This window comes from Dromaius novaehollandiae, chromosome 1, assembly GCF_036370855.1.
Source record: "Dromaius novaehollandiae isolate bDroNov1 chromosome 1, bDroNov1.hap1, whole genome shotgun sequence".
NCBI lineage: Eukaryota > Metazoa > Chordata > Aves > Casuariiformes > Dromaiidae > Dromaius > Dromaius novaehollandiae.
The window spans coordinates 72585194-72612404 of NC_088098.1; the positions used below are offsets into that span (position 1 = coordinate 72585194).

At 43.1% G+C, this 27211-nt stretch overlaps 1 protein-coding gene across 11 annotated transcripts in view; it reads left to right on the plus strand.

Moving 5' to 3' along the window:
- PPFIBP1 (PPFIA binding protein 1) overlaps positions 1-27211 on the plus strand; it is a 123405-nt gene that overhangs the window by 61318 nt on the left and 34876 nt on the right. For 9 of the 11 annotated variants that reach the window (XM_064516409.1, XM_064516415.1, XM_064516412.1 and 6 more), the window contains 6 exons: positions 3248-3409; positions 5513-5718; positions 17417-17503; positions 18859-18972; positions 19581-19712; positions 26186-26278. In XM_064516409.1, the coding sequence (XP_064372479.1) occupies positions 3346-3409; positions 5513-5718; positions 17417-17503; positions 18859-18972; positions 19581-19712; positions 26186-26278 (696 nt within the window). In that variant the 5' untranslated portion in view covers positions 3248-3345. The remainder of the gene's footprint in view (positions 1-3247; positions 3410-5512; positions 5719-17416; positions 17504-18858; positions 18973-19580; positions 19713-26185; positions 26279-27211) is intronic. The other 2 variants (XM_064516430.1, XM_064516432.1) reach the window with 1 other exon arrangement.

Genomic DNA, 27211 nt, shown 5'->3' on the forward strand with positions numbered 1-27211 from the left:
TCCTACTCTCCTCTACATCCCTCCTCCTGGGGCTTGTTGTCTTGTCTTGTTTTATGGAGTTTGGTTCTTTAGTTCATTGGTGTATGAGGGCTTTGATTTTCTCCCTGCCTCTCTGTGCCATACACGCTGGTGATGGTGTGTAAAGAATAAGAGTGATTCTGTGCCTTTATCAGGGAAGCTTGCCTCCAGTACTATTTTTCTGTCACAGCAGTTTTGTTTCCTGACTGCTAGATGTGAAGCACTGTGCTGGGAAGGTGGCCAGAGAAGGCTGTGCTGTTCCAGGCTAGGTTTTGGTGACCACTTTCTAGGGCCAGATTACTGGGGAAAACAGGATCTTTTTGCATCATCTCCAGCTGTTTGCGTTAGAGGCTTTTTGTTCATTTTTCTTCAACCTCTCAAAGTTTCTCAGCTGTAGGCTTGGTCAGTCTGGTGACAGATGTTTCATGAGCGGTGGAAGGGTTTCTGGAGAATCAGTCGGATTTCACGGTCTTGCTTAACTAAATTTGATCTTAAAACTTCTCGCTGCCTCTCCCAGCAGTGCGGCTCCTTTTGCAGCAGCAGTGGAGGAAGCACTGCGCAGGCTGGCCTCTAGCTGTCCTTGGAGGCAGGACTCGGTAACAGTGGGGTAAATGCTAGAGGTCTCCTGCATCCTGTCAGTACCACTGCCAGACCCTGCTACTCTGGTCGGTACAGCTGCCTTAGGGACTTTTGGTAACAGTGGACCAAACTTTGTTCAGGAAAAGTGAGGAGTACTTCTTATGGAAAATTGAACAGAGGTTGTGCCTGGGTGAAGTGTAGTGATGGTGAGTTACCTGTGCCAACAAGCCATGGCTTTATTGTGCACGTTTAAGTTAGAGGTTCCTCACTCCCAAATAACATATTTCCTAAATCTAAGGTGAGAGACAAGGGGTGCACTTTGTACAGATGTGATTAGGGAGCTCTCTGTTCCTTATCACGTTTTTAGCCTGCATCTTGGCTGTTCTGTGGCAGCCTCTGTGGTGTCTTAGTTAAGGCTTCATCGTGAGCTGGACTGAGCTCGCAGGATTGCTGAGGTGGGATGGGACCTCTGGAGGTCTCCAGTCCAGCCCCCTGCTCAAATCAGGGTCACCTACAAGCTGCTCAGGACCGTGGCCAGTTGGGTTTTGAATAGCTGCAAGGGTGAGGGCTCCACAAGGGCAACCCATTCCAGTGCTTGACCACCCTCACAGTAAAAATGTTTTTTTCGTGTTTAAGTGGAATTTGCTGTATTTCAGTTTGCCTCTTGTCTTGTCACTGGGTGCCGTTGGGAAGAGTCTGGCTCCATTTTCTTTTCTCCCTCCAATCAGATGTTTGCGCACATTGAGAAGATCATGGGCACTGCCAGTTCCCATTCACTAACTGGATGTTGCACATCTGGGTGGTGCTTTGCTTTGTTAGTCCTTTTCCACTTACAGCTGTGCAGAATCAGCCTTTTGTCTCGGGCAGCAGCAGTCCTGGGGTTTCTCGTTGTGCTCTTTGCCTTCAGAAATAAATCTCATGTAGATCATTTACACTGTATGGTCATAGGCATCCGTGTTTGCTAGACTTCAGCAGGACCTGGTTATCAGAGCTGGGAAATCTGGAAGAGAAAGGACAAGACTGTCTTCAGAATTATGTAGGTGAATGTGTTTGCAAAAACCGAGTTTTCTACTCATTTTTATCACACGTGTAGGCACCAGACCAAATATCTTGCGGGAGCTGCGTGTTATGACAGGTGTTATACTGCTGGAATTTTGTTGTTCAGATTGTGTTTAAAATCTGGGGATGCCTCCTTGAAGGTTGGAAGTCTTTAATTATGGTGCTACTTGTTTTTTATAGATTTGCGACACATTCACATATAGGTATTTTCACCTCTCAAAATTCTTTTGTTTTTTTCTAATTCTGGCAACTAAATAATAAAACAAGGCAAGTGCCATTATGTTGAGGAGTCTTTCTGGCATCATTCAAAAGTTGCCTTAGGGTTTGGATCCACTTCATGTAGTGAAAGTTTTAATATAGAGGATGAAATGCTCGTTGGCCTTTTAAGGATAGCATTTCAGCAGAGCTAGCTGGCAGCCTCCAATAAGAGCTACCTATCAGCTGGGTCAAACCAGAAAGGCAGCCTATGGGAAGGAAAATTCAGTTTATAACATTTGGGATTTTTTGATGTTTTGGTTTGGTTTTTAGTAGACTTTATGCCAGAACTTATGCCAGAGATACCGTGAACAACTTTCTTAATTGCTTCTGTTGGAGCAAATGTCAGCAGCCGTGTGGGCTAATACACAACCAAATAGCAGGGTATGCAAAAGGTTAAAGCGAGTTTTCCTTCCTGGTTTTTGTTTAGCTTTGTTCCGTATCTATATTTGTAGCAGTCTCGTGTGTCCTAGATTAAAGCCATGACAATCTGGACTATTTCAATGGCTCGTGCGTCCACTGTGCCGGAGTGGAAGGAGAGGGTACATCCCTGACCTCTGCGGCTCCAGTTCAGCAAAGTGCTTAAGCATGTGCTTAACTTCTAACAGTGCTTTCTTTATATAGCCCATCGGGATTTAAAAACTGCTGGTTCACCTGCTCGGGCAGCATGTCAGGCAGGTTAGCTTTTCCAGACTCTACTAGAAATACTCCCCTGGGGACCCGTTCTGGTTTTCAAAAGTTCAAGGGTAAGACTAGGCTCCATCGTCATGGCGTGTAGCTCCAGTAAGCCGGGGGCAAAGTCTTCAGAAGGGATAGTCTGTGTGTGCATGCTGCGTCTAGTGAGTCCTCGACATTTTAGATACCTGGCCTGTAGGCAAAAGGCAATATACCCAAGACTTTTGGATTATCAGGCATCCAGGAATCTTGGGCAAGCATTCAGACTCCTCTTCTTCTATACCAAGAGATTGTTGGGGAGGACAAATATAAAGGAAAGACACTTGGGTTATCGTGGAGCTGCAGCTAGCTGCAGCTACCTTTAGGGGCAGGAGGCCTTGCGTCTTCTATGTGAGCTTCTCAGGAGTGCTGTTTGGGTCCTTTGAAGTGCTCTGTTGGGATGCCCTTCAGTGTAGGGACTTGCAGGCAGAGCAGGTCACAGGCTGACCAAAAGTAGGAACTGGCTTATTAAGGTGGTACTTCAAAATGTCCGTTCATGCCTGGTGATGAACATCTCCAAGTCTTGCTTGTGGTCAGCAAGCAACCCCAGTCTGTTACTGGTCCAGAGACTGCCCTATCTGAATTCAGAGACCACACAGTGAAATGAAATTTTCTGTTGCAGACTGATTTGCAGACCTGAGGCTCTGGATCCACCTCCCACTGCTGGTGTTTTGTTACTGCTTATGGTATAGCTGGTGATCGTCCTTGAGAAGAGAGAAGATGATGAGTGATGCAAGTGACATGCTGGCTGCCGCTTTGGAGCAGATGGACGGCATTATAGCAGGTAAAAACTCGGGGCGGTTTGTTCATTTAATGGCTTCAGTCCTCCTTTTTCATGTCTGGAGGGCGGAAGTACAGCCTGAGGAGGGAATGTGCTTGTGATTGTGTGTAGTATCTCCCCTTACAGCGCGGGGCTTGCAAGCAAACAGAGTGGGGGGGTTGCAAAAACCCTCACCCACAGACAATGGTTTTAGTTTTTCTTCCACCCCCTATCAAAATGCTACTCAAAAAGGCTGAATGATGCAGTTCAGCTAGTGCATGCAGCATCACGAAAGCTGAGGACTAGGCATGTTTCAAACCAGGATGGATGCATTAAAAGAGCAGCTGCATGGCTGGAAGAGAAAGTTGGTCTAATTCTGGCTACTCTGTACTTCTATCAACTCTGAAGAGTTAAACCATGAATTGAATTTTCTTTTTTTTTTTCCCCAAAGTTGGAATGCTATAGGTCCAGACATTTGGGTTGAACCTGCCTTTTAGTGTTTTTTATAAGGACCTGTAAATTTTAAGTGGACTAAGGAGAGGGATCATGAAGTATACAATTTCTGCTTTTTAAGCTGAGTCTAGTGAGCTGGAAAATAACATAAATACACAGCACAGAGCAGCAAAGCAGGAAGAAGTTAATAGTTTAGTCTTATTCCAGCAGAGCTATGCAAACAGCTATCCAAACTGAAAAAAATATACTGCAAGGATAGCAACATAGTTATAAAGTCTTTAATAGTTCCACTTAAAATAATTTCCTTTAAGAAAAAAAAAAGTCGAACAGTGCGTGCTTCGCTTGGACAACAACTTTTCTCTGCAGTTTTCCTGAAGATATTAAGGACACATAGCAGGCGCAGATGTAAAGTGGGTTCAGTTGGATCATAATAATCTCTAAAAATACATATAAGCTGTTACTTTAGAAATTTCCATAAGTAGATATTAGTATTTGGATCAGATCAAGTATCTGTATTTTTGAGAGCCTAAGTTGGTTATGGCAGTATGAGGTTTAATATAAAAATAAAATGTGCTCTTGGGATATTTAAGTCATCACAGACTTAATTTACCCATGTGTCTTTACAGACTTACAAAGTAATATAACAAAGGGATATCAACTCCTTCGCTTCTGTGGGAATTTTTCTCTTTTTATTTTTTTTCAAAGGGAACTAGCAGAATACTTACATTCTTTTTTTGTCTTGCCAGATGAGATGAATGAAGGTTTGTGGAAGTGCATATATGGCATATCTCTGTAATTTCCAAAAGTTGACAGTACAAAAGCTAATGTTCTGTCATTAATATGTCTCATTGTGCCTAGGCATTACAGTATTAAGGTCACAAATCAACATGCCGAAATTCTAGTTGGAATTAGCTAGGTTACTTTATATCAGCCTTAATCCTGAATTTGCAGTTTCCTTCCTTACTTCACATAGAGCAAGTTTTAATGTAGGTCAAACATACATACTGTGAGTTTATGCAAATAAGATTTTTTTTTCTATATTAGCATGCAAATGTCAGCACTTCCATATCAAACTTTTTTTTAAATTTTGTGCTTGTAAAAGTGATTCAGTCTATTTATCTTCTTATGTTTCTTTATTCTTTCAAAAGTTTTCCAAAGCCTTAGAGCAGTGTCACATATTTCTGTGAAAAAAGATGCTGAGCAAATTTTCCTCTGGAAACCGTTAGTATCTAACTCGGGTCATGCAAGTGCAACAGGGTGACCCAAAGCATCAGCAGCAGAGCATGTTTCCTCCACGTTATTTTCAGCCTCTGGTACGCTTGGGAGCGGGAGCCCAGCCATTGCCTTGAACTCTTTGGCGTTGCTGTGGTGTGTGACTCCTCTGTCCCATCAGCCCATCTTCTTCCCTGTGCGGTTCCTGTGCATTAAAGCTGTTGGAAGTAGAACTCCAAATATGCGTCGGCAAAGGATCGCTTTTCTCCAAATTGTGGTGTTGTATATAGCAACCACCCAGGGTGGAGAAGAGGAGGCAGCATCCAGGACCAGCTCTAAGTTCGGTTAAGATAAATCTGTATTGGTAGGAAAAGATGCGTAGGATGTCTAAAGCTTGCTCATATTACTGTGTATTTATCTGTTTGCTTTGTGATTTATTCTGTGTGGTTTTGCTCGACGCAGGTTCGAAGGCGCTGGAGTATTCCAATGGCATATTTGACTGCCAGTCCCCCACTTCGCCCTTCATGGGGGGCCTGCGAGCGCTGCATCTGGTGGAGGATCTGCGAGGCCTACTGGAGATGATGGAGGCGGATGAAAGAGAAGGGCTGCGATGCCAGGTCCCAGATTCGACGGCAGAGGCTCTGATTGAGTGGCTCCAGAGTCAAATGGTACGGTGGCACCTTGTTTCACCCGTAAAGCACTGGCTTCTTGTTTTATTTGCATGTAAACCCAGCTGGCTCAGACAAGGTGGGGTGTATTTTATGCAGGCAATTTGAAATTTTAGAGTAGGTATCAAAGAACCAAAGGGAAGAGATTTTGATAAGGAGATGCTGCTGTGGGGTCTCAGAAAAGCTGTAGTTCAGATACCTGATGCAAGACATTGGCCTGCACTTTCTTTGATGTACCACTGTGCCTCATTTGCGTGAGGAAAAAGTGTTCAGTAATGGGATTTTCATGTCTGAGGTGGGGGAAGGACATTTTTATAGGAATCAGACACTTGAACAGAAAAAAGCTGTTTTGATTGGACTTTTCTTTGAAAAGTTTTTGACAGAACATTTTCTGCAAGTGCTAGTGTTGTTACTGGCCTTCCTATCTCACTTATAATAGAAGTGAGTGGTATAAACTCATCATCCCTTTAACCTGGAAACCAAATCAAATTTTCAGTTTCTGTGCTTGTTGAGTGTCTCAGTTTTTGTCATCCTTGCTTTAAAAATACACCAAAATATGCCTGAAAAGGCTGTTCTTTCCCTGAGCCTTGGTTTTCCCCCCAAATTAAATATTGGGAGTCTCTCTGAAGAGAACACTGAGAAGGAAAAATCTGTGCTCAGTAGAAGGTAAGTTACAGCTTCATTTTTGAAGGACCCACTGTTTTTGCCTCCAGGTGCCCTGTGGCTGGCAACTTCCTAGCAGGTCCAAAGACGAGTCCTTGTGCTTGTGATTTGTGGCTGAATTTGCATTCCTGTGGTGGTGCAGGTGTGCACAAATTTCAGGGAAGCTCTAGCAATGGAAGTTAAGACTTATTTTGGAATATCATGCTTCAGGGTTTAAGTCAATCTGTAACTATTAAAAATCAGAGTGACAGCTGCCGGTATGCATGTCTTTAGATTTTGCCAAGTCTGTCGACAGCAGTGTCCCCATGCGTTCCTCTGACACACTTGGCATTGGCCAAGGTAATAGCGTGCTGCTGAAGTTGGGATACCAGATATGACGAACCACGGGTCTGATCCGGGAAAGGTCCAACTGCGGTGGGTCTGTGTAACATGAAATGTGTTGTTACTGCAGGCTGCTGTCAGAGAGGGAGGTCATGGTTGTCTTCTGCTGCACTCAACCTTGGAAAGGGTTCAGTGATCCTGTGGCTGTAGCTGATCTGGCAGAAAACTTTTTTATTTCTGGTTTATAGTTGATTCTTCACCAGGTCAGCAGGTTGATCTGGATTTGTGGCTACCTGTCTGCCAGACCCAGGGCAAGAGCAACTGCGGGATCACATGCGTGGAGGTTGGGGCGGTGGTAAGGAGAAGCAGTGCCCCTCCTGCTGCTGGCAATCCTCACTTACAGCGCATGACACCCCAGCACAGTGCACTTCTGTCACGGGCACCCTATGGTGTCGGACGGGGGCAGAATTAGAGGCAATGTTTGGAAAACCTGCACCCTAAGAATGTCACCCTTCGTGTGAAACCAAAATTGCTTCTCTCTGACCTGACATGCCATCTAGTGGCATGCGGGCTGTGTGCAGCCTCTGTGAGAAAAGACAGGGACCTGAATTACCAGGGGATGTGCTCTCTTGCAGAAGGGTTCCAAGGGGAGAACATTGCTTTACTCTACTCAACTGAAAATGCCTGAAATTTAATGAAGCAAATGGGAGCTTTTCCACTGACTCCAGTGGGACTTGGATCTCACCCCCTCTGTCAAAGCATGGCAGAAAACATTAAGATCAGGAGGAGGATGCGGGAGCGATGTTACAGTCAGATCTTTAAAGCATAGAGTTCCTGCTACCATCAGCATTTCTTTGCTCTGTAACATACAGCACTGAACATCACTGTAAGTAGGCTCTAGTCTGCGTGGAACAGAAATCAAGGGGCATAACAGATTTTATGCAAGTATGGGCTTTAAAAATAAATAAATGTTCATATGCCAGATAGCCCTGGAAAATAAAATAATCCCCATGAGTTGCACAGACATCAGTAGTCCACACTTAGTGAGGCCAATCTACTGTACGTGTTATTCTGAAGTGACGGGGCCTGGCGGTGTGGCTTGGTTGTTGCTTCAGGCTTCAGTGCCTGGCCAATTATTGCCCCTGGTAGCGATGAATGTGTGATTTGAGGGTACCTGCTTGCTAGGAACTGGAACAAAATCCTTCAGAGTCCTTTGACATAGATCACCAAATGGCAATGAGACAGTAATGGTTTTCCTTAGGGCTGAGAGCTGAATTTGGAAGAAGTGCTCTGTGTTACTGATTTTAGTGGCTCGTGATCACTGAAAATAATGTACAGGCTTTGTGTATAAAAGATGCCCTATCTATTCCATCTGTACTTCTTATCCCTCAAATTATTCTTCATAATTCCCCGAATTATATCTGTGGTGTCTTTAAAAGCCCTAGTATGAGAGACTGAATGTTACAGTCCGTAGTGTGCTACAGGCAAGGATCATGAGATTTAAAGGATTTACCAATATTGCAGATCCCTGTCTGAGCACAGGAGGTGTTGGGTGCGGTGCCCAGGTGATTCTAAGAAAGGCTTTCTGTAATAACACCTATCCTACAAAGGAAGGGAAGATGACTCCCTCATTTGAAATCAGTTTAATCCTCCACTTGTGAACAAGATACACCAAACAGCCTATTCAAAACCACTAGAACCAGCACATGACATCCCATCCGAAGCTCTAGCCAAGTCTCTGACGTCTCAGAGGAAAACAAAAATACTGTTCACAGCTGCCAAACAATGTGTCACACACAAAAAATCCATCCTGAAGGGAAACTGCTGATGCCCTAGTCAGGGAAGGGTTTTGACAGCAGCCTCCCAAACTTGCTCACTTCTGTAAAATGGGGCAGAGTATTCAATTTTGCTGTGTCAGAATTGACTGTCTTGTGTCACCGTTTTGGTTCTTAGGGACCACTTCCTTTCTCCTCTACTCGGTTTGCATGGCAGGTGTTTAAAAAGACTACAGAAGCACTCACAAAGGGCCAAAGAGTTAAAACATCTCATGGTGGTGTTTCAGCTGGTGGGTGCCAGATGGCCACGTGACACCAGCGTGCATGCAGGGTGCCCAAACAGCTGGCTGAGCCCTTCCCAGTGGCGTGACCAAGTAGTCCCCACTGGGCAACTCAGAGGAGTTGTAAATGGAGCTTTCTGTTGCACAGATAAGTCAGTTTAATTAAAACATGCCATTTCTAGCAGTTTTTGTGGTGTTTTTCCTCATTTTCATACAGCTAAAAAATCATCTCTGTGTAGCTGAAACCCTGCACGTCTCCTTGTGCAAGCTGATGGCAAATGAATGCTGTGATTAAAATTAGAAACAAGGCCATGTGTTCAAAGTTTGGAAGAGGACTGAGGCCCTCCCTAAGTTGAAAAGTGTTGGGACTGCGTGCTTTCAGTAGGGAAACAGAAATGCAGATCGGCCCTGAAATCCATAGGCAGGTCGTAACTATTCCACGGTATTAGCGTTTTTCACGTTTCCTTCTGATCAACAGAAATGTTTAATGTCTTCTCATGTGTACTTTTATAAAGCATGTGCTGTACTCTTTAAAAAATGTAGCTTCTGGGTTGAATATAGACAATTTACAAGTAATCTGTAACGTTAGCACCGGTAACAAGACCATTTTAATCAAGTTCTGCATTTTGCAAAACCAATGCAGCCCTATTGTGTTCAGCTGGAAGTTGATAGATTGATCTGTGGAAGAATAATTCTTAAAAAACTTGCTGCTAGCCATGAATGTACAGTTTTTCTTCAGCTGAGACAAACAAGAGACAGTTTTCTTTCTGGTTATTATTTTTCTTGACAGTGCTATTTTTTTTTGACGTCTTGTGCAACAGCCTTCCCAGAAAGATGAAACCAACTGTGTCTTGTTAAAGAGGAGGGCGGAGGGTAGAGCGGATGGTGAATCCCTTCCCAGCCTTCACAGGCAGCTTCCCCACGCTTCTGATCAGAACTTTCAGATGTGGGTCCTTGTCGAGCTATTGTGGTGGGTTCCTGAACAAAAGAGACAGGATAATACTTTTCCTTTAAAACATGCATGATCAACAAATGAAACTGGTTTTCGCTTAAGAAGTGACTATCCGTAGCATTATATGTTGAATGTGAGAGCTTTAAAAGGCAACAAACTTTAATGGTCTCCAGAGGTTACTTGGAGTAGGTTTTCAGCTGATCCAAAGCTGCTAGTTTATTTGAGTTGTGGTACCTGCAACGGCCAGCTGAATCCAGAGTGTAGCTATTGTGAATGACGGATCTGCCCTCTCACAAATCAGCTTCAGATTTTGACATTTCTTCAGTGAGTTAATTCTCCCAGAGAGTGGCTGGGACTAATGAGAGTTTGTATGAAGAGATATTTCAGAGAGAAGTTTTCCTGGCTGGGTAAACATAGCTTGTAATCTTAGAGATATATTGGCCTATTTTGAAGACAGAGCGGTTCCCATGTGGTGGAAGCAGTTTGGTTAGCCAGAAATCATTTCATATTTTTTATTCATGGAAAAATCTTGTCTTCAAACCAAAGTTTGTTGTTTGATTCTCGCAGCGTGGGCGTACAGTACTTTTCTTTGGCTCAGCTTGTGCTTATGTTGAGCTTAGCTAGTGAAATGTCTTTATGGAGATGTGTGGCACATTGCTTTACCACCAAGCACCTGTTTCGAATCCTTCCTCAAGTCATAATTTGAAAGGAGCCTTGCGATGCCATTTAAGTCTGTCATCATAAACTGTCTCCCAGCTATCCTTTCTGTTCACGGGAGATCTAACTCTAAATTTTCTTGAAACACAGGACCCTGTTTCTTGCTAAATATGGTTGTCCAGACTGGAGTGTTTTTAATATTGGAAGATAATTGGGATTAATTTATAATGCTTCTTGGCTTGGCATCTTCGTGCATCTTGGATGAATTCATTGGCAGTAAGAAAAATCTATGCGCTCCAGTTCTGGAACATGTAGCATCTGTTCTGGTTATAGAGCAGCCCCAACGGCAGGGTGGCAGAGCATTTGAAAACCATGGTTTGCAATCCAAAATACATGAGTCTGGCTTAAAGAATGCTGCTTCTGTTCCTCTTTCGCTTCATTTTTTTGTTCTGGGTTCTTTAATGCTCATATTTTCAAGATTTTTATCCATCAGTGTGAGTTGTAAACATCTTGGTTTTGTTAATAAAAACTATGCTTTTTCAGGTAAGCGTAGGACTCTGGGAGTGAGGCATTGAGGTAAAAAATACTAGTAATTAGTAATGATGCTGCTGTTACTGGAGAAATTGCAGCTTAAATGTGAGGACAAAGAAGTTGGTTATTATGGTTGGATTAAATGATTCTTAAGTATAACATAAACGGAGACAAGCCGCATGTGAGATTTGAGACTGTTTAGTTAACTTTTTTCCCCTCTTATTCTTGGCACCTGCATGCGAATTAAATGTATTCTTCCAGCTTTTAAAATTAATAGCCTATCAAGAGAAGAAAATTCCCTCCTGTTTATCTTGCAATCAGGCAGTGGGGTCAGAATCTCTCTTTTTTGTGTTTTTAACTTGAATTATTTCCACAGACAAGGGAGGTGTAGAACTGTTCTCACCAGGAAGGCTCTTCAGAGAGGGATGAGATGAGCCCTTGTGGAGATGGGCAGCTTCGGTGTGTGTGGGGCTGCTTTCGCCCCGGTCAGGTTTGCACAGTAGCGCAGCTTACCTGCTCACTTCTGCCCGAGCCAGCCCGGCTCCGCGCCTTGCTGAAAATGGCTTTTCTGACCTGTTTTGGTCGTATGAGTTATAAAGACTCCCCGGGGGGGCTGGATGAAGGAGTCCGGATTGTGGGCCACCCCTGGATGTCTGTGTTTGGGTGTATTTGACCCTGATGGACTGGGGCAGGGACCCCCGTCCAGTGCTCTACTCTGATGGCCGTTGCGCATGAGGTGCAGGGTGGTGAGCAGCAAATGTCCAAAGTCACCGGGTCCGTCCATCTTGTCTGACAGGTTAGCCCCAGAGAGGAAATTAGTTAATGAAGGGAACAAATGAACCACGAGCCATCGCAGACAGGAGCCTGGGCATGTGGGAATGATCTCGTTGTCTAGGATTTGTGTGCTGGGCACATTGCTGTCCTCGTGGTGGAGCTCTCCAAGCTCGGGTTAGAAGAAAGGTTGCTCCTCACAGGCTTTGATGTGTTAATTCCCTGGAGGAGCTGCTTTCCGCCTGTGAGGAACGCCTCTTCACAGCTTTGCTTCCCACGGTGCCACGTTCTCCCACCCCGGTGCCACGTTCTCCTCTGTCTTTGGTTGGATGAGAAGATCTGCCTCTGCTTAACCTCTCCACGCAGTGGCTGGTGTGGAGGAGCCCTGGCGGCACTGCGCCGAGCTGCCGGGGCCACCGCGCTCAGCCTCGGCTCCATGCCACAGTCACTCGCATCCTTAAATGCATGAAGATAATTGTGACTGATATGGAGTATAGCTGGGACATTCATGGCCACTGTGTCTGGCTAAATAAGGTAAGAATATCTGTGCTCGTTCTGGCTCCTGCATTTATCCGTGTGACAAGCCGTAGCTTGGTAGTACTGCTGGGGAATAAGCATTTCATCTTTCTGTTGTATCAGATACCAGCTGAGCTGCTCTTGAAGAAACTGAACATTTTGAAATGGTTTCACCTTCCCTATTCATCAGCTGTGTTGCTTATGTTTAGCAAATGTTTCAGGTAAATTCCTCAGAGTGAAGATCTGTTTCGAGCTGGTTTTCTTTTGGAAATTCACTTGTATTTTAGTGAAGCCTTTAAGATGTAACGTGAGGTTTTGTTTTTTGTTTTTTTTTTCCCTCATTCTTTAAGAACCATTCTGTAAACTTTAAAAAAAGGCTTGGCAGTGGACCTGCGTGCCTGCTGTCCTAGCTTGTGGAGCCGGCTGAAACATCGGAGCGATGGGCAGGGATGCATGAAAGGCAGGAGCTGCAGGGCTGTGGGGGCAGTGATGGGCTTCCCCGCAAACTGCCTACACCTTGCTCTGGGTCATTCTGCCAGCATGAATTTGAGGTGGAATTAATACGCACAAAGGGCAAAGCTGTCACCGTTCTGTGTGACAGGAAAACCAGTGGCGAGCAGTTGGTTTGGAGGACCTTGCAGATCTGCCCGTGACCCACCAAGTGATTTTGAGGTAGCTGAGGCTCAAGAAGCCCCCTTGCAGGGGACTCCCTAAAACAGGGTGAGCAATAGCTGTGCTTAGCTAGGTGTAGGTAATGTGTATTAGAATGATTTGAGCAACTTAGGCATGTTAATGAGGTCTAATTTCACTCCAGATGGTCAGGAAGGAGATGTCTGGGACAGCCCACTTGCCGAACTGTTGACTGTGCTGTGGTGGTCCAAACAGTTGGTGCAATCTCTCACACAAAGAATAGGCCAAAAATAACGCTGGGGAGTGGTGGTACCTTTTATACAAATCAGCTCACCTCTTCAGCAAGAATGGTGTGATTTGTTCTGCTATTTTGTCTCAAAAGCAAAAGAGAAAATGAAGAATAATGAGGGTATCAGCTACAGTAGGCTAAAGAGTTTTATTTTTGAAAGGAAGTTTCAGTGTTTGAGGGGAAACAATAAAATGGTTTTTGGGTGGGTTAAAAACAGCAGCTATTAGAAACTTCTCTGTGGTTTAGAAGGCTAAATAAGTTCTAGAGAAAATGGATTAAAAGACAAAGGGCAGGCAAACTGTGAAAGTTGTGATGCATCTGCTTATTACAGGAATAATTCCCACTAAAGCAGTATGGATTTTTACTTACGTGACTGCAGACAAAGCTTACACACATATTTAACAGATTAGTAATGGATTGATCTTGCAGAGTATTAAGCGCACTGGATCTGATCTTATAAGGCATTTTAAGTAAATGCTTAACTTTAAACTTGTGAGAAGCTTCAGTGGCATCGTGACAACTGTTCTTTTGTTTATAGGATTAAGATCAGCGTTGGTAAATCTGCATTCTCTCTTCCCATCCAGTGTTTTGCAGCTAATCCCTAAATTAAAAACACATGCAAAGTCTAACAGCTTAATTCAAGATAAATTTTAAGTTACTGATGAAAAAGAGCCTTCTTTGGAAGATGGAAAAGCTTGCATTTTGCAGCTAGTAAACTGTGTTAATCCTGTATAGACTTGGATGATACAAATTTGGTCCAGACCTACCAAATGCCACAAATGCCCCAAATACTCTTGCAGTTGCTGTCGAATCGTTTCTTTTTTTTTTTTAAACAGCGCCTTTGCTCTGCACTTAGCAATAGTTGCCAGGCTCCATCCTAGCGGAGGCTGGGAGCCTCCAAGTGCAGAGAAACCCTTCCTCTATCTTTCAAAACTCCCTCCAGCCCTTTCCTCTGCTGTTACTTGCTCCCACCGCCCCATTGCCCAGTGAAGCTATGCCTTTCCCTTTTTCCTGGGAGGAAAAATGTGCCTGGTATCAACTTTTTGCTTTCGGGGAGAGGACAGAGCAGAGGAGACCTGCTGGAAGGTGTTGCATGAATGTTACCCACCAGTCCCCATCCCTGGACTGCTATGGGAAGTTCCAGTGTTGCTGCTCTCTGAAATAGATGCCATGGCCACTGTAACCAAAGTCAATGACTTTCTGCCTTTTCATACCTAAAATGTGCTCTGGCGTTGCAGAGTTAACCCAGGTATTATGCAGAAGATACGATGTTTCGGGCAAAAAGCAAACTGCTGTTGAGTGGTGCATGAAATTTTGCTGTTCTCAGTAAATTACAGGAGGTCTGGTTTTATGCAGATTTTATAAAATGTTCTGGCCACTGCTGGTAAAGCTAAATAAATTTGGATATTATTTGGCTTTGTGGGAGAATAATCTTTACTCCAGTTCTGCTTTTGATTCTTGTCATTTCCTCTCTATTTCTCATGGTAATATGCAGATATGGGCTGAACTCTCACTCTCTAAACACTTCTATTTTAAAACCCAGTATGAGTTGCTGAGCAAAACAGGATTTTTTTTTTTTTTGAGGAATGTGAACAGAGTTTAACAGCAAAAGTGTCTTAGCAAGATGTTATGCACAATGACTAACACTCTGCTTTAACACCTCATTAATTTTCACAGTATTGGGAAGGCTTTTTCATTATAGTGTAAAATAAATACTTACAGCCTCCATTTTTTTTTCATGCAGTCTTTGGTTTTGTGTCTGATTACACTGACTAGAGATAGCAAGAAGTTCAGTGGTTAGGGCACAGATGTGTTGTTTGGGAGGCTGGGAATAAAGTTTGTGCTTTGACAGTGACTTCCATGTGAGCACCCTCAGTTTGCGCCTCGGTTGCCTGTCTGTAATGGGGGCTAAATATCACTTTCTAACGTCAGAGATACACACTTTAATGATAAATGTGCTATATATTACAAAATACAGATGCTATAATAATGGGAACCAAGTAACTGCTTAAGATGCACAGGATTGTAAATGAGGAGGGAGCTACAGTATAACAAGAACTATGCAAAAACCTGCTGTTTGCACTATCTGCGCAAGTCAAGTTGCATAATTTAAAGGATAATCTGTTAGCTTAGCAGCTAACAAGCTTATTTCAGAAACTCCTGGACTTCTTTCACCTAAATTAAAACTGTTACAAAACTGAAGATCTCACTGACCTTGAATGAAAATCCTATAGCATGATCCTAAATTCTGGTAGAGGCTGGGGAAAAACAGTGCAAACTCAGAAGTTTAGAGTACTTCTGCTTTGGTGCTGAGATGCTAGATGGTCAGAGGGCCTGGTAACTTGCTGCTAAATAATTTGGATACAAGACAGCTTTCAAAATGTGGAATTCAGGGTATTATTATGGTATGAGATGTTGATACAAATTACTAGGGTGCATGTTTCCCTAGCCCCACTGTAGCTCCTGGTGATTTGAGGAAAGATGTTGTAAAAGTTGTGCATGTAGATGCTTGGGAGATATTTCTGCTGCTGCACACTGATTTAAAAACTGCTAGGATACAGCCTGATTTCTTGAGGAGAGAGCGAAGGTGAGGTCAAACACTTTGTATCCTCTCCTGTTTGCTTTGCCTCTAATCTTTAACTAATGCTCCGTGGTTTGTGGTTGTCGCCCCCCCAAGTTCAAACAAAGGCATTTCTCACGCCACCCAACCTCAAGCATGTAACGTAAAAAAGGTATTTTTGCTGGCTCATCTAAAGCATCCTCGGTAATCGGGGGAGACAGCCTGCTTGGAAAGGAGATTTGAAGCAGACACCTGAGGTTTCCAGCTCATGAGTGAGAGTGGCCTCTCACAGCTAGATTGCTCTGCTGATGCATACGGGCATGAAAGTCAGTGGCCCAATTTCTTGCCATTAAATGTTCAGAGGGAAGTCAAGGCCTCTCGAAGCCAGGAGGAGTCTCTATGCTCAGTGCACTGGATTTTAGTCCAAATTCTCGAGCTTCACTGATTTATGCAATCATAGCAACAAGAATTTTTTTTCTGGACTGAGATTTGATTGCGGCTTACATTGCAAAGTGCTTGGAGACAGCTTTGTATATGCATAGAGTAAAAATTCTTCTCCCTGCTTCAGAGCATGGAAATTAGTATGAAGAAAGAAAGTTGCTGATTCCTCTGGACTCTTGGATAGCATTAACATGTATTTTTGTTTCTCTTTAGCCTAAAGCGGCTTTATAAAGAGATGTGTTTAGAGTGCAGACCTTCACGCATATGCAGTAAAATGTGCCTGATGTAAAAGGATGTGTCTTACTGTGTATTTAAAAAAAATTGTTTGACTTGCAAGAAGCATAATGCACATTATGTAGGTTTTAAGTTGATTTTTTTCAGTTGCTGAATGTCTCGGGGTATTTGTCTCTTTGCAAGCTTAGCGTGGTACAGCATGGAGCACGAATTTTGTTAACGAAACGCTGAATGCATAGTAAGAGAATCTGCAGAACTGGGTCACCAGAAAGTTCTTCCCTTCTCATCTTTAAGCCCCTGAACAATTCTGGTCCTGAACTGTGATCCTGTATCATTTGTTCACAGTTTATTTTGTTTGTAACCCTTTGGGGGGCTGGAAAATATTATAAATCTGTTCTTAAACTGTGCAGGTGAGTTATACTGTATAAGCGTGTTCATGACATTGACTGGCATGTAAAAATTGTTCTTCTTAGTGGCAGCATCATGAGTTGAAAGTCAGATCTGTGTACATTTAGGTTCTTTTACATATGATCTGTTTTCAGAGTGTGTTTTTACCAATTATATTCTGTCTTTAAGAAAATTTCAGTTACTTTCTGTATATTAGTTTACTGAAGGAAACTGCCATTCTAAGTAAATACATGATAATGTCATGTTAATAAGTTAAATTAGAAATATTAGCTGCAGTGCTTCTGAGACATTTGCATGTTGCTTGCTGGTTTTCAGCCTGTGGTTTTGCAGATCTTTGATAGTCCACAGACTGTATGAATGTTAATGTAAGTATTTGTGCCATAGCTAATTACACATGACTGTTACTTGAAGCTGATGAACATTACAGCACAGAAAGCTTTGCATCTCAGATCCTTAAATGGCATTAGTCAGCATAGCCCTTTTGGCTTAGATTGACCCTGCCATCGAGGTATGTCTGGCTCATCATACTGTGTTTTAAATATCCTTATTGCAGTGATTTGTGTTAACCGCGTTTGACTAGTTTTTGCGTAGAATGGTTTTAAAGCTATACTGAAGGATGATACTTATTATATGGTAACTAACAGACACAATATTTGATATCTCTTTCAGACTAATGGACACATATCTGGTAATGGAGATGTATATCAAGAAAGGCTGGCACGTTTGGAAAATGATAAGGAATCTCTTGTTCTGCAAGTGAGTCATCACCTAAATTATTTTCTTCTGTTTTGCATTAATAAGACTTTTTTCTATTATATGGTTAAGCTTCTGAGGATTTACTTACAGCAGTGCCATCTCACACAGTGATTGGAAGTGTTGCTGATGCCTGGGGGTTAACCCAGATTATGGATAGGCATGAATTTAGATTGGAATAAAAGTCGAAGTGCCTTCCTCTGTGCGTGTGTCTGATCTTTTTGAATCTTGTTAGCCAGGCTGGTCTGCAATGCCATCATCTTCTTGCTTTCCTATATATCCTTAAGACCATCTTCTTCCTTGACCGTTCACATGCTGTCCACATAAGGTGACAGATGTCCTGTCCTTACACCTACCAGAATCCCCCCGTGGCCACTAGCCACCAGGCATGTGCCACGCTCTGGAGGGGGACGAGGGCAATGAAAGCTGTGGCACTGGCTGACGGGCAGGAGTGGACGAAGCCCTCCGAGGTCCCACTCTGAGACTGGACTGTGCTGGAGTTCACCCCAGCCGCCCTTGCTGGATGGCTGCTTCTCCTGCCGTCAGGCGTCTGGATCACCTGGCAGGCCTCCGTCTGCTCTGCACAAGAAGCTGCACGTCACCTCACATGGACCTGGCCCGAGGGCTGCCTGTGATGGTGCAGAGCTCTGCTCCAGCTGGCTTAGCCTCACTCCCAGCAGCAGTTCTCACTCCCTCAAAAGAGCCTATTTAAAACAAACAAGATTATATTCAGAAAAGGCTAAATGGGAATCAGCCTGCAGTCTCGAAGGTGTTGTCACGGTTGTTCTTGCCTGGCCTCAGCTGGTGTGCATTAACCCCCTTTGTTTTTATCCTTTGGAAAAGGAGAAGCTGTACAGTGTGATACACTGTATGTAATCACTCAGAAAGAATAACTGGCATTTGGTGAGGTTTAACTATTCAATTTTAAGGTAGATGCTAGTAGTCTTTAGTCAATGCACTGTCACAGCCAACGGCATCTTTAATTTTGATGTGTTACAAAATAATGACATAGCATGCTTTTGGTGAGGAGGCAGTAGCAGGTCTGCTGCTTACAGGTTGGCTGTAAAATGCAACAGTGACTTCCTTGTGAAAACTCCCAGGACAGGTCAGGAGAGGAGATGCAGAATTGCAGTGTGTCTGCCAGAAGTTTAGCCAAAATTCCAGTAAGTGTGAGGGGAAAGTTCTCCCTCCTCTTCTGTCAGCTTCATCATGCAGCACCCTGCTGTGCACCATCCTTATGTTGTTGTATTTCATCTGGGGCCAAACCAGCACTATTATTAATATGTATGGTCATTGAGGTGATATGATCTGTATAGGTGCAAGGTACTTATGTGCATTCCTTTATCTCCACTCTGCAGGTAAGTGTGCTTACTGACCAGGTAGAGGCCCAGGGAGAAAAGATTCGGGATTTGGAGTTCTGTCTAGAGGAACACAGGGAGAAGCTGAATGCCACGGAGGAAATGCTGCAGCAGGTATTGCAAAGAAGCGTTTCTGTCTCTCTCTGTCTTTTGTTCTGTCTTAATGATTTGCATTTTGCTTCAGCGAGAGCAGTGTGCTTCAGTTCAAGATGTTTTATCCCTTGATGTCACTTAACTAAGTGATAAGTCTCTTTCCTCTGTTCCTACTATATTTGTTTTAAGATCTTTGTACTTAGTAATGTCAACGTTGCTTTATGCTACGGGAATCCAGTCCTGCTCTCCTTTGAGCCTTTCCCCACTGAACTTCAAAGAGGTTTGGATTAAAGCCTCTGGCAGGATGGGTGGATTCCCCTCAAAGCTCCTTGCTGCCCAGAGCAGCTGTGATGACAGACAAGTTTTTTTCTAGTCTTGGCAGGCAACCAGTGATAGTACCCCCATGATTTTAGATGCATCCTACATGCCTTGAGTCTATCAGATGGGTTAAGTACTGTGTCCCAGGGCTCTGTGTCATGGAAGGATGAATATGATGGTTTATTCCATCAAAGAGGCTTTTAGCTGTAGAGATATATTACCTATTTCTGTGGATGTATCTTAGTGCTAAGTATAGAATTCTTTTCCCTTGGATGAATAATTCTGTTCTTTTCCTATTTATCTTAAATCAGGAGCTTTTGAGCAGAACATCCCTTGAAACTCAGAAGCTGGATCTTATGGCAGAGATTTCCAATCTGAAGTTAAAGCTTACGTCTGTAGAGAAGGACAGATTGGACTATGAGGATAGATTCAGAGACACAGAGGTGAGTTAAAAAGAACAACTGAATAGGTTGTGAGAACTTTGTATGGCTTCACATTATCTGCAAATTTCCTGGAATTTTATTTCTTCAGGCAAGGCGAGGAATTCATCTTTAAGGTTAAGACATTCATTTTTTTTAGTAAAAACAGCACCCTCTTTTCCTTGGTAAATGCTAGCTTTATGAAGAAAAATTTCCAAAAAGAAATTTTAGTTCTTGTCATCAGATATCAGGAGGACTTTAAATCATGAACATGTTGCACTTTCCTGTCCCAACCTGAAATCTAGCTACTTCTGAGTAAGGTTGTTTGTTTGAGGTAAACTTACAAAGCCTGCTGCACGTACACTAAAGGACATGGCTTTTGAATTCAGTAAGAGGGAGAATGAGATGACTCAGTGTGGTGGCATTTTGAAGTCTCCGTCCAAACCCCAGCCCTATAGAAGCCCAGGGCTGAGGGGCCAGCAGATGCTCTCCTCAGGCTCACGTCAGCCAGGCGGTGTTCAGGACCAGGCAGAATTGCAGAAATACCTTGGGATCTGCCTAGGGAGCAGAGGAAAATTTCCAATTCCGACCTCATCAGTGATCTGAAATGTCTGATATTCAGACCGTGCACCTTCCAGATGTCATTCATTTCTGGAAGGGAAGAAACCATAATGTCATCACAGGAGACAGCTCTTGCCTCCCTCATTTTAATCGGTGGTTTTTCAAATTCTTTACTTTTTTCTACATGTTTTCCAGTGAAGTGTAGTTCCTTCACTTGTATTGTAAGCGCAAGTGGAAAAAGCTAGGCTTGCTTCTGATTTGCTTTTTTTTGGGCCTGTTTGAAGTAATCCACAGATCCAAGGAGGTCCACAGGTTGAAAACTAGTGACTTAAATCATGTTCTGATTTAAAAGGTAATGATCATTTACATAGTGATGGCACCACCTTTTTTTAGAAGGTGGAACATCTGGCTACTGTGAAGCTGTAGGTAGAATTTATGTTGAGTTCCATCACCTTTTCCTCTAGTTTCTACAAGGTTTTGTATGAAAAATCACAGAATTACCCTAAAAGCATCTGACTTTGCAGTCCAGGCAAGTGCTATGCATAGCAATGCTGGAGAAAATGGCAGAGGGAAAGGTGGAGAGAATTCCTGACATTTTTTTGATTCCATAGGAAGTCAGTTAAGAATTGGCTGCTTTCTGGACTCCCATGAGGTCTAATTGCCCACACACAACTTAGTTTTTCGTAAATTCTAATGTGCAACAGATAAATCTCTTCACCTATGTACTGACACCCATTGTAAGCGGTCCGAATGATAGATAAATGAATTGACACCAGCAATAAATAACATTGAGGGGAAGTGAGATTTGATGCAACTGACTGCAGTGAACTGGTGTTTTTAGAAATGAATTCGACTGCATGTTCATTTATAAACACCCTGTGGTTTCTTGTGCTCACCAAAACAGGTAACAAAAGTGTTTAAGCCTTAGGTGATTTGCTTCATCTCCTTTTATCTTTTTTTTTTTGAATATGATTCTTTCCTGATCTTTCTTGTAATCCCCGCCCTTTCATTTCCCCCTGCACTGCAGTCTCTCCATAACTTAATAGCACAGCTGAGGAGACAGAGAAAGCAGATGTGGAACTAGCTCGGTTCCAGGATAAGAGGTTGCAGTATGGGGATCGCAACATGCACTGCAGCTCTGTAGGCTCTGTGCAGGAGGCTTTCCCGCATGGTAGCTGTGAATTCTCTCTGAAATACCTTGAAATGTGCTTCACACCTTTGATAAAGATAAACTCATCTAAATTACGTTTAAATGTAACTCTTATAATTAGGGGTCAGGTAGACTTATTTGCTGGAAAATTATGCCAGAACTAACGAACTATTACTAAAATATGTTTCTCCCCTTCCTTTAAAAACCAGAATGGTGTAGTTTAGTGTCATAGAAATGGTTATGTTGTTACTTCTGTCTTTAAGCACCTTGTAGCTGTAGAAGACTTAGGCTTAGACACTGAAAGGAATAATATGTCTTAATTTCCATTTTGTCCAATGGAGAATGGATGGCTAATTAGCTGTAAGGCTCTCAGCCGTGTGAGATTACCTGTGAAACCTCTGACCAGTACTTTGGAGGTAGCATTTATTCAGGGGCTACCATCTCACACAGAATTATTGTTCAGATTCAGTCCTTCATACTATCCAGTTTTGCTTGTGTCTGTGGCTACCACTGCCCCTTCGGGCTGGGTGAGTTCCTCATATTCGCCACTCTTTCTCTGGCCAGAGGCCTCAGCAGTAAGCTTTTGTTCTTTTGTGCTTCAGGACTTTCCTGTCTAGATGTTCACAAATACACAGCATAATTAATTGAGATTTATAGTTGATCTGTTCTTTAAATCCTTCCAGTCTTGCCACTTTCCCAGCAGACAATGATTTTCCTTAAGGAGCATGGGTGGTCTGAGTTGGGCTGAGTTTATGTAAGAAAATATCGTAGTAGGGAGTTTATTTAGGGAGGAGTCCATAACCAGACATGGTCTTTGAAACAGCAGCCAGAGGTTAAACTGGCTCGCTCAAGGGGAATTCTTTGTAATTTAAACCCCAGCAGGCTCCTTTACAGAGATGAATTTGAGTGGAGCAAAACCATGAACGTAATTTGTGTTTCCGGTGCCAGTTAGTATTCCCCCCCCCACCCCAACTTAAAGTTATCATTCATGTCTTGTGCCTCTCTAGCCCTGCAATGAAGAGTGCAAGTAAAACAAGTTGGGAAGTAAAAGGCTTTGGGGAAATAGGAATCTATATGACTTAGCCCCGTCAGGGCCAGTGCAAAGTGGAGCTGTTGAGTGTTTTTATGGAGAGACCTGAAACAAGCTCAGAAGAGCCCGATGTAATGGTCCTTTCCTGTTTGGCAGGTTTTCAGCATGGAGAATAAGCCCAAGGCAGGTATTTTAAACCATTTAGGGGTGTCTGAAGAGGAAATATTAAATGCAAGTTTTAAATGCAAGCAGAGCAGATGCTGTACAGTGGACCACCATGTGGGTGGCTGTTTTCCTGGTAGTTCATCGAAGTCAGCCAGTGCAGCCAGTGGCTTTTCGGTCCAATCAAAAATCTTGATTAACCTTCTGATGCCTTGAGTGCCACAGGAACATAAGCGCCTCAGACATGACGTTGGTCCCCAAAAGTCTTCAGGTCATAAGCAGTTATAGTTATTGACCCCTTCAGGTCTCAGACAAAGTTGTGACCTCCTTGCTATGGCTTCTGCAGGAAGAGGCAAGCATGGCCCTTGCTGCGAAAGGTTGTAATCAAAACCAGTTGAACAGAGAAGTAATGGGAGAAAAGGGTAAATGCATCAGAGCAACAAGCAGAGAAGTGAAATGCACTTGGAGGATTAGGATTTCCTAGGGAACCTCGGCGCCTCTGACAGTCTCGGCCTCAGGTGGCTTGCCCGAAGTTAAATAGCAAGTCAGCAGCAGGGAACATGGAGCTTTTGGGGTCTTTTCTTTTTCCTGTGCTCATTTACGCAAGATCTGACCATCCCTTTTGTACTAGTGAGCATCTCTGCGTGAAACCTGATGAATGTACTCCTCTGTCTTGAAAAACTGAGAATGTGATTTGCACTAATTGTATTATACATAACTGAAGACACCAGATAATGTTGCACTTGCAGGAGAGGAATTGAAAATATTTTTAGGGTAAGGAATGCTCTAAGGACTCTTATTTAATTCTATTTAGCCCTTGAACAAGCTGTACAGTATTTTTGATGACCAATCAAAATTTTTGATGATCAATGATAAATGAGCCAGTTATGCATGAGGCTCTTAAAAGAATAAACAGAATTTAGTTTCTGTTCTAAGATCATAGAGGACAGCTTCAGCAGTTATTGCTACATAGACTGTTTTGACAGTGGATCATGCCAAAGCAAAGATGATGGTAGCAGGAGAGAAAAGCCCAGAACGAATCAATCATCATCATGTTAAAGCTAACCATCAGCCCTAGGAACATAGATTTGTTAGAGATCTTTAACAATTCTTGTTGGAAAGGAACAGCTCAATTACTATAATGAAACGGATTGTCATCTGTATATTTAGACTGATGAGCTTTGTGAAGAGCAAACATTGAAGAATCAATGAGGAATTGCAAGTATCTCCAAACTAGAAAGTTGTACATTAGCAGTAGTAATTATTAATAGCCTTAAAATATTGTACCTTTTCATTATCCTACTATCTCTGGTAACTGAGCTTGGATGAAGTATACATAGGTAAATTATTTTTCAGCCACTGCGACACACATTTACTGCTTTAATCAATTTAAAAACAAGAACTGCAGTTTCCTTCTGCCTTCATTTGGATCAGAATCCTAGACTGCAACCTCTGGAGAACTGTTTGTGACTCATTACTGGAATTCACTTTTTAAAATGATTTGCAGCCTTCTTAAATGACTGGTTATTCTCATCACAGAAATTCCTATGTCTGCTTGCGTTATGTCTGTACTCACAGAAACCAGAAGATATTTATTACATTTGCTTTTAGTGGGTGTGCTGAAGGGGTCTGCTATCTCAGAGACATATCTGTTGCCCTGCAGAACAGAAGTGAGGGCTGCAGGCTGCTCGTCTTAGCCAGAAAGCAGTAAGTTATGGAGACAGCAGGACAGGGACTTGCTGGGGCTGCAGGCAACTTGATTTTGCATATTCCTGTTGTTGTTGCATCTCCATTTAGGGAAGCCCAGTCCAGCCCTTCCCTGCAAAGACCCTGATCCTAGCAGTGATGTGCTGTTTCGTGCTGTAGTTGTGAAGCCACAAAACTTCTAGATATCAGGAGCTCAGTTCCTACTGAACAGGAGGGTGGCTTTGTTCAGGTGAAGCAAGGCAACAGTGACTCATCTCCTGAGACTAAACCCAATCATGGACCTCATTTAATTGCTGCTATGAGCAATATTCTGTCCTTAAATTATGACCAATTCTGTTATGGAATAATAAAAGGTGGCAGGCTTTACACAACCTTCACTTAAGTCCTTGTCCACGCTGCACTCGTGCTCATGTCTCTCCTCTTGGTAAGATTTGTGCTGTCCTATGCTGTAAAGAGCGTGATAGCTTTCCACCCGGTGTCTGAGCACTTTGGATCTATTGCTAAATACAGATATTGCTATGTTGTCATCAGATTCATTAAGCACATACAACAATAATCAGAGGTTGCCAAGGTGTAGGAAAATGTGGAATGGGGCTGGAAGGCAGGTGTTTCCAGGGACCCATGAGTACACTTTAAATGGCAGCTCGTGGCTTGTTCCAGCACTCACGGCTATTAGCTTGATGTGCAGCCTTGGCTGACATGGGTGCAGTTTGCCCTACCCCATAGGCAGGCCAGCAAACCCAAGTGCCATAGTTCCCTCTGAGTAGTGTAAAAGCTGTTATGCTGCAATTTGAGTCCTCTTCTGTTTTCCAGGGTGCACAAAGAGCTCATCTGCTCTTTTGAAGGGTTTTCCAGTGACACAGCGTGACAATAGCTGCTTAGGAATGCTTTTTTTAATTATTATTATCTTTTTCCTCACCCACATGGTACGCTGATCTGGTGTCCATACGTAAGGTAAAGGTTAGCAAGCTATACGTGACAGAGGAGCTTGCTGGGGCATCTTTCAGACTTGTGAGAAGGCCGCTGCTTTCTGATTGTCTGTTCCCCTGCTGAGCAGGAAGATGAGTTCCCAAAACTGTGTTTCGTTATCTTTCGTGTGGAGAGACACACTTTCCAATAATGTAGAGCAGTAAGAGACTCCACATACGTATAGTCCTCCTTTCTTTTCCAGCACAGTCTAGTTCTTGTGCTGTTTTCCTGTATTTATAGTTTTATTTCGTACCTGTTTTAGAGCTTTTTTCTCCATGATGCTGGGAGAAGTGCCCTTTTTACTACTTTAATATGAGTTCTGGACCAAGGTTTGGCAACCCAGTTGGGATGCTTGTCTGGAAGGATGAGTAGTTTTATGGTCGGGTCTGAACTGGGACCGCAGAGCGTGATTGCTTTCCGGGGCTGTCCCACCGGCTTCCTGCAGGTCTGGAGCTGCCACTTAGCATCCCATTTCCCCATCTGGTGAGTGGGGATGTTTGGAAAAAGAATACTGTGGTGGGGCACAGTCAAACTTGGGGTTCATTTATCCCCTGCAGGAGGGGGGCTGTACAGCTGGCAGCACGCAGGGCTACCTTCATAACCTGGCAGGTTGAGGTTGAGCCGTTTTCCTGAAGAAGCCAGGTCCAAACTGGTGGTGGCTCCAAGACTCTTCCAAAGCAGGGTGAATTCCTGAAGCCTAGTTGTAGTGGCAGTCAATGTGGCCTTTCATGCTTAAACGCGTATGCTGATACTTGTTGATGCTTGACTTAACTCTGAATTTGGGCGGAGTGTTTCTGTGCACAGAGCCCCTTTCACTGCTGTGGTTTTATTCTGCCTCTGAGGCATGCCTGGTCAGCTGTCGTTCTGCCTCGTTTATTGAATTTCTCTGCTTCTGGTCTTGTTCTTCCCTTTGCTCAGGATTTGATCCAGGAAATAAATGAATTGCGATTAAGAGTGGGAGAAATGGACAATGAAAGACTCCAGTACGAGAAAAAACTTAAAACTACCAAAGTAAGTGAAGCTGAGGAGAAGCAGCAGAGATGGGTATGAGTTGTAGGTTTTCAAATTTTGTTCTCATTTCCCCAGTCCTTACTATACCCTGCAAAGCCCTGAGCAACCTCAGGCCCAGGGATTTCATGGCACTCACTTAACAACAACAACAAAACCCAGAAAGGTGTTATTTCCAAATTTCTTGTCATGGTTTTCAGATCTAGACACCGTTTTTTATGAGGGATCAGCGTACCAGGTAGTGGCCATTAACAGTAAATATATCACCTGTTTAGATCCTTGTTTCACCTGCGTTTTAATTGAACACCGGTTGCAGTACCTAAGGTGTGTGCCATGGGTGAGACCAAAGCTGAGCATTTATTTTCTCCGAAATGTGCTGAAAATCAGCCACTGTATTCTGGAGAAAAAGCATTCACCTAAGAAATTATAGCGTTCTGTTTCTGTAAGTGTCTTAACTTCTCTTTGCCATTTAGCCTGTCTCTTTTCTATCTTTAGTTTTCTCTCACTCCTCTGTCTCTGTTACCAGTCTTTAATGGCCAAACTTTCTAGCATGAAAATCAAAGTGGGTCAGATGCAGTATGAAAAGCAACGGATGGAGCAAAAATGCCAGATGCTAAAGGTGTGGTAGTTTAATTTGGCCTGTTTTGAATCCTTCATGTTCCACCATTTTCCGGTCTGTCTTGCATCTCGCTGTCATTCTGTGTTCTGCATTAATTGCTGTGCGGTGGTATGCAGTGCTCCCTTTCTTGTTAGATGTAGAAGACTCTTCATGTAATTCCTTCTAAATAGCTTTCATATTGGATGGAAGAGGATTTTAGTGTTGTGAGCTCTGCATTGGTTACTCATAACTGAATTAGACTTAGGTTAACATTTTTCCTCTTCCACTGCCTCTTCTCTAGCTTACATCCATTTTTGAAAACTAAATTTTTCTAACCT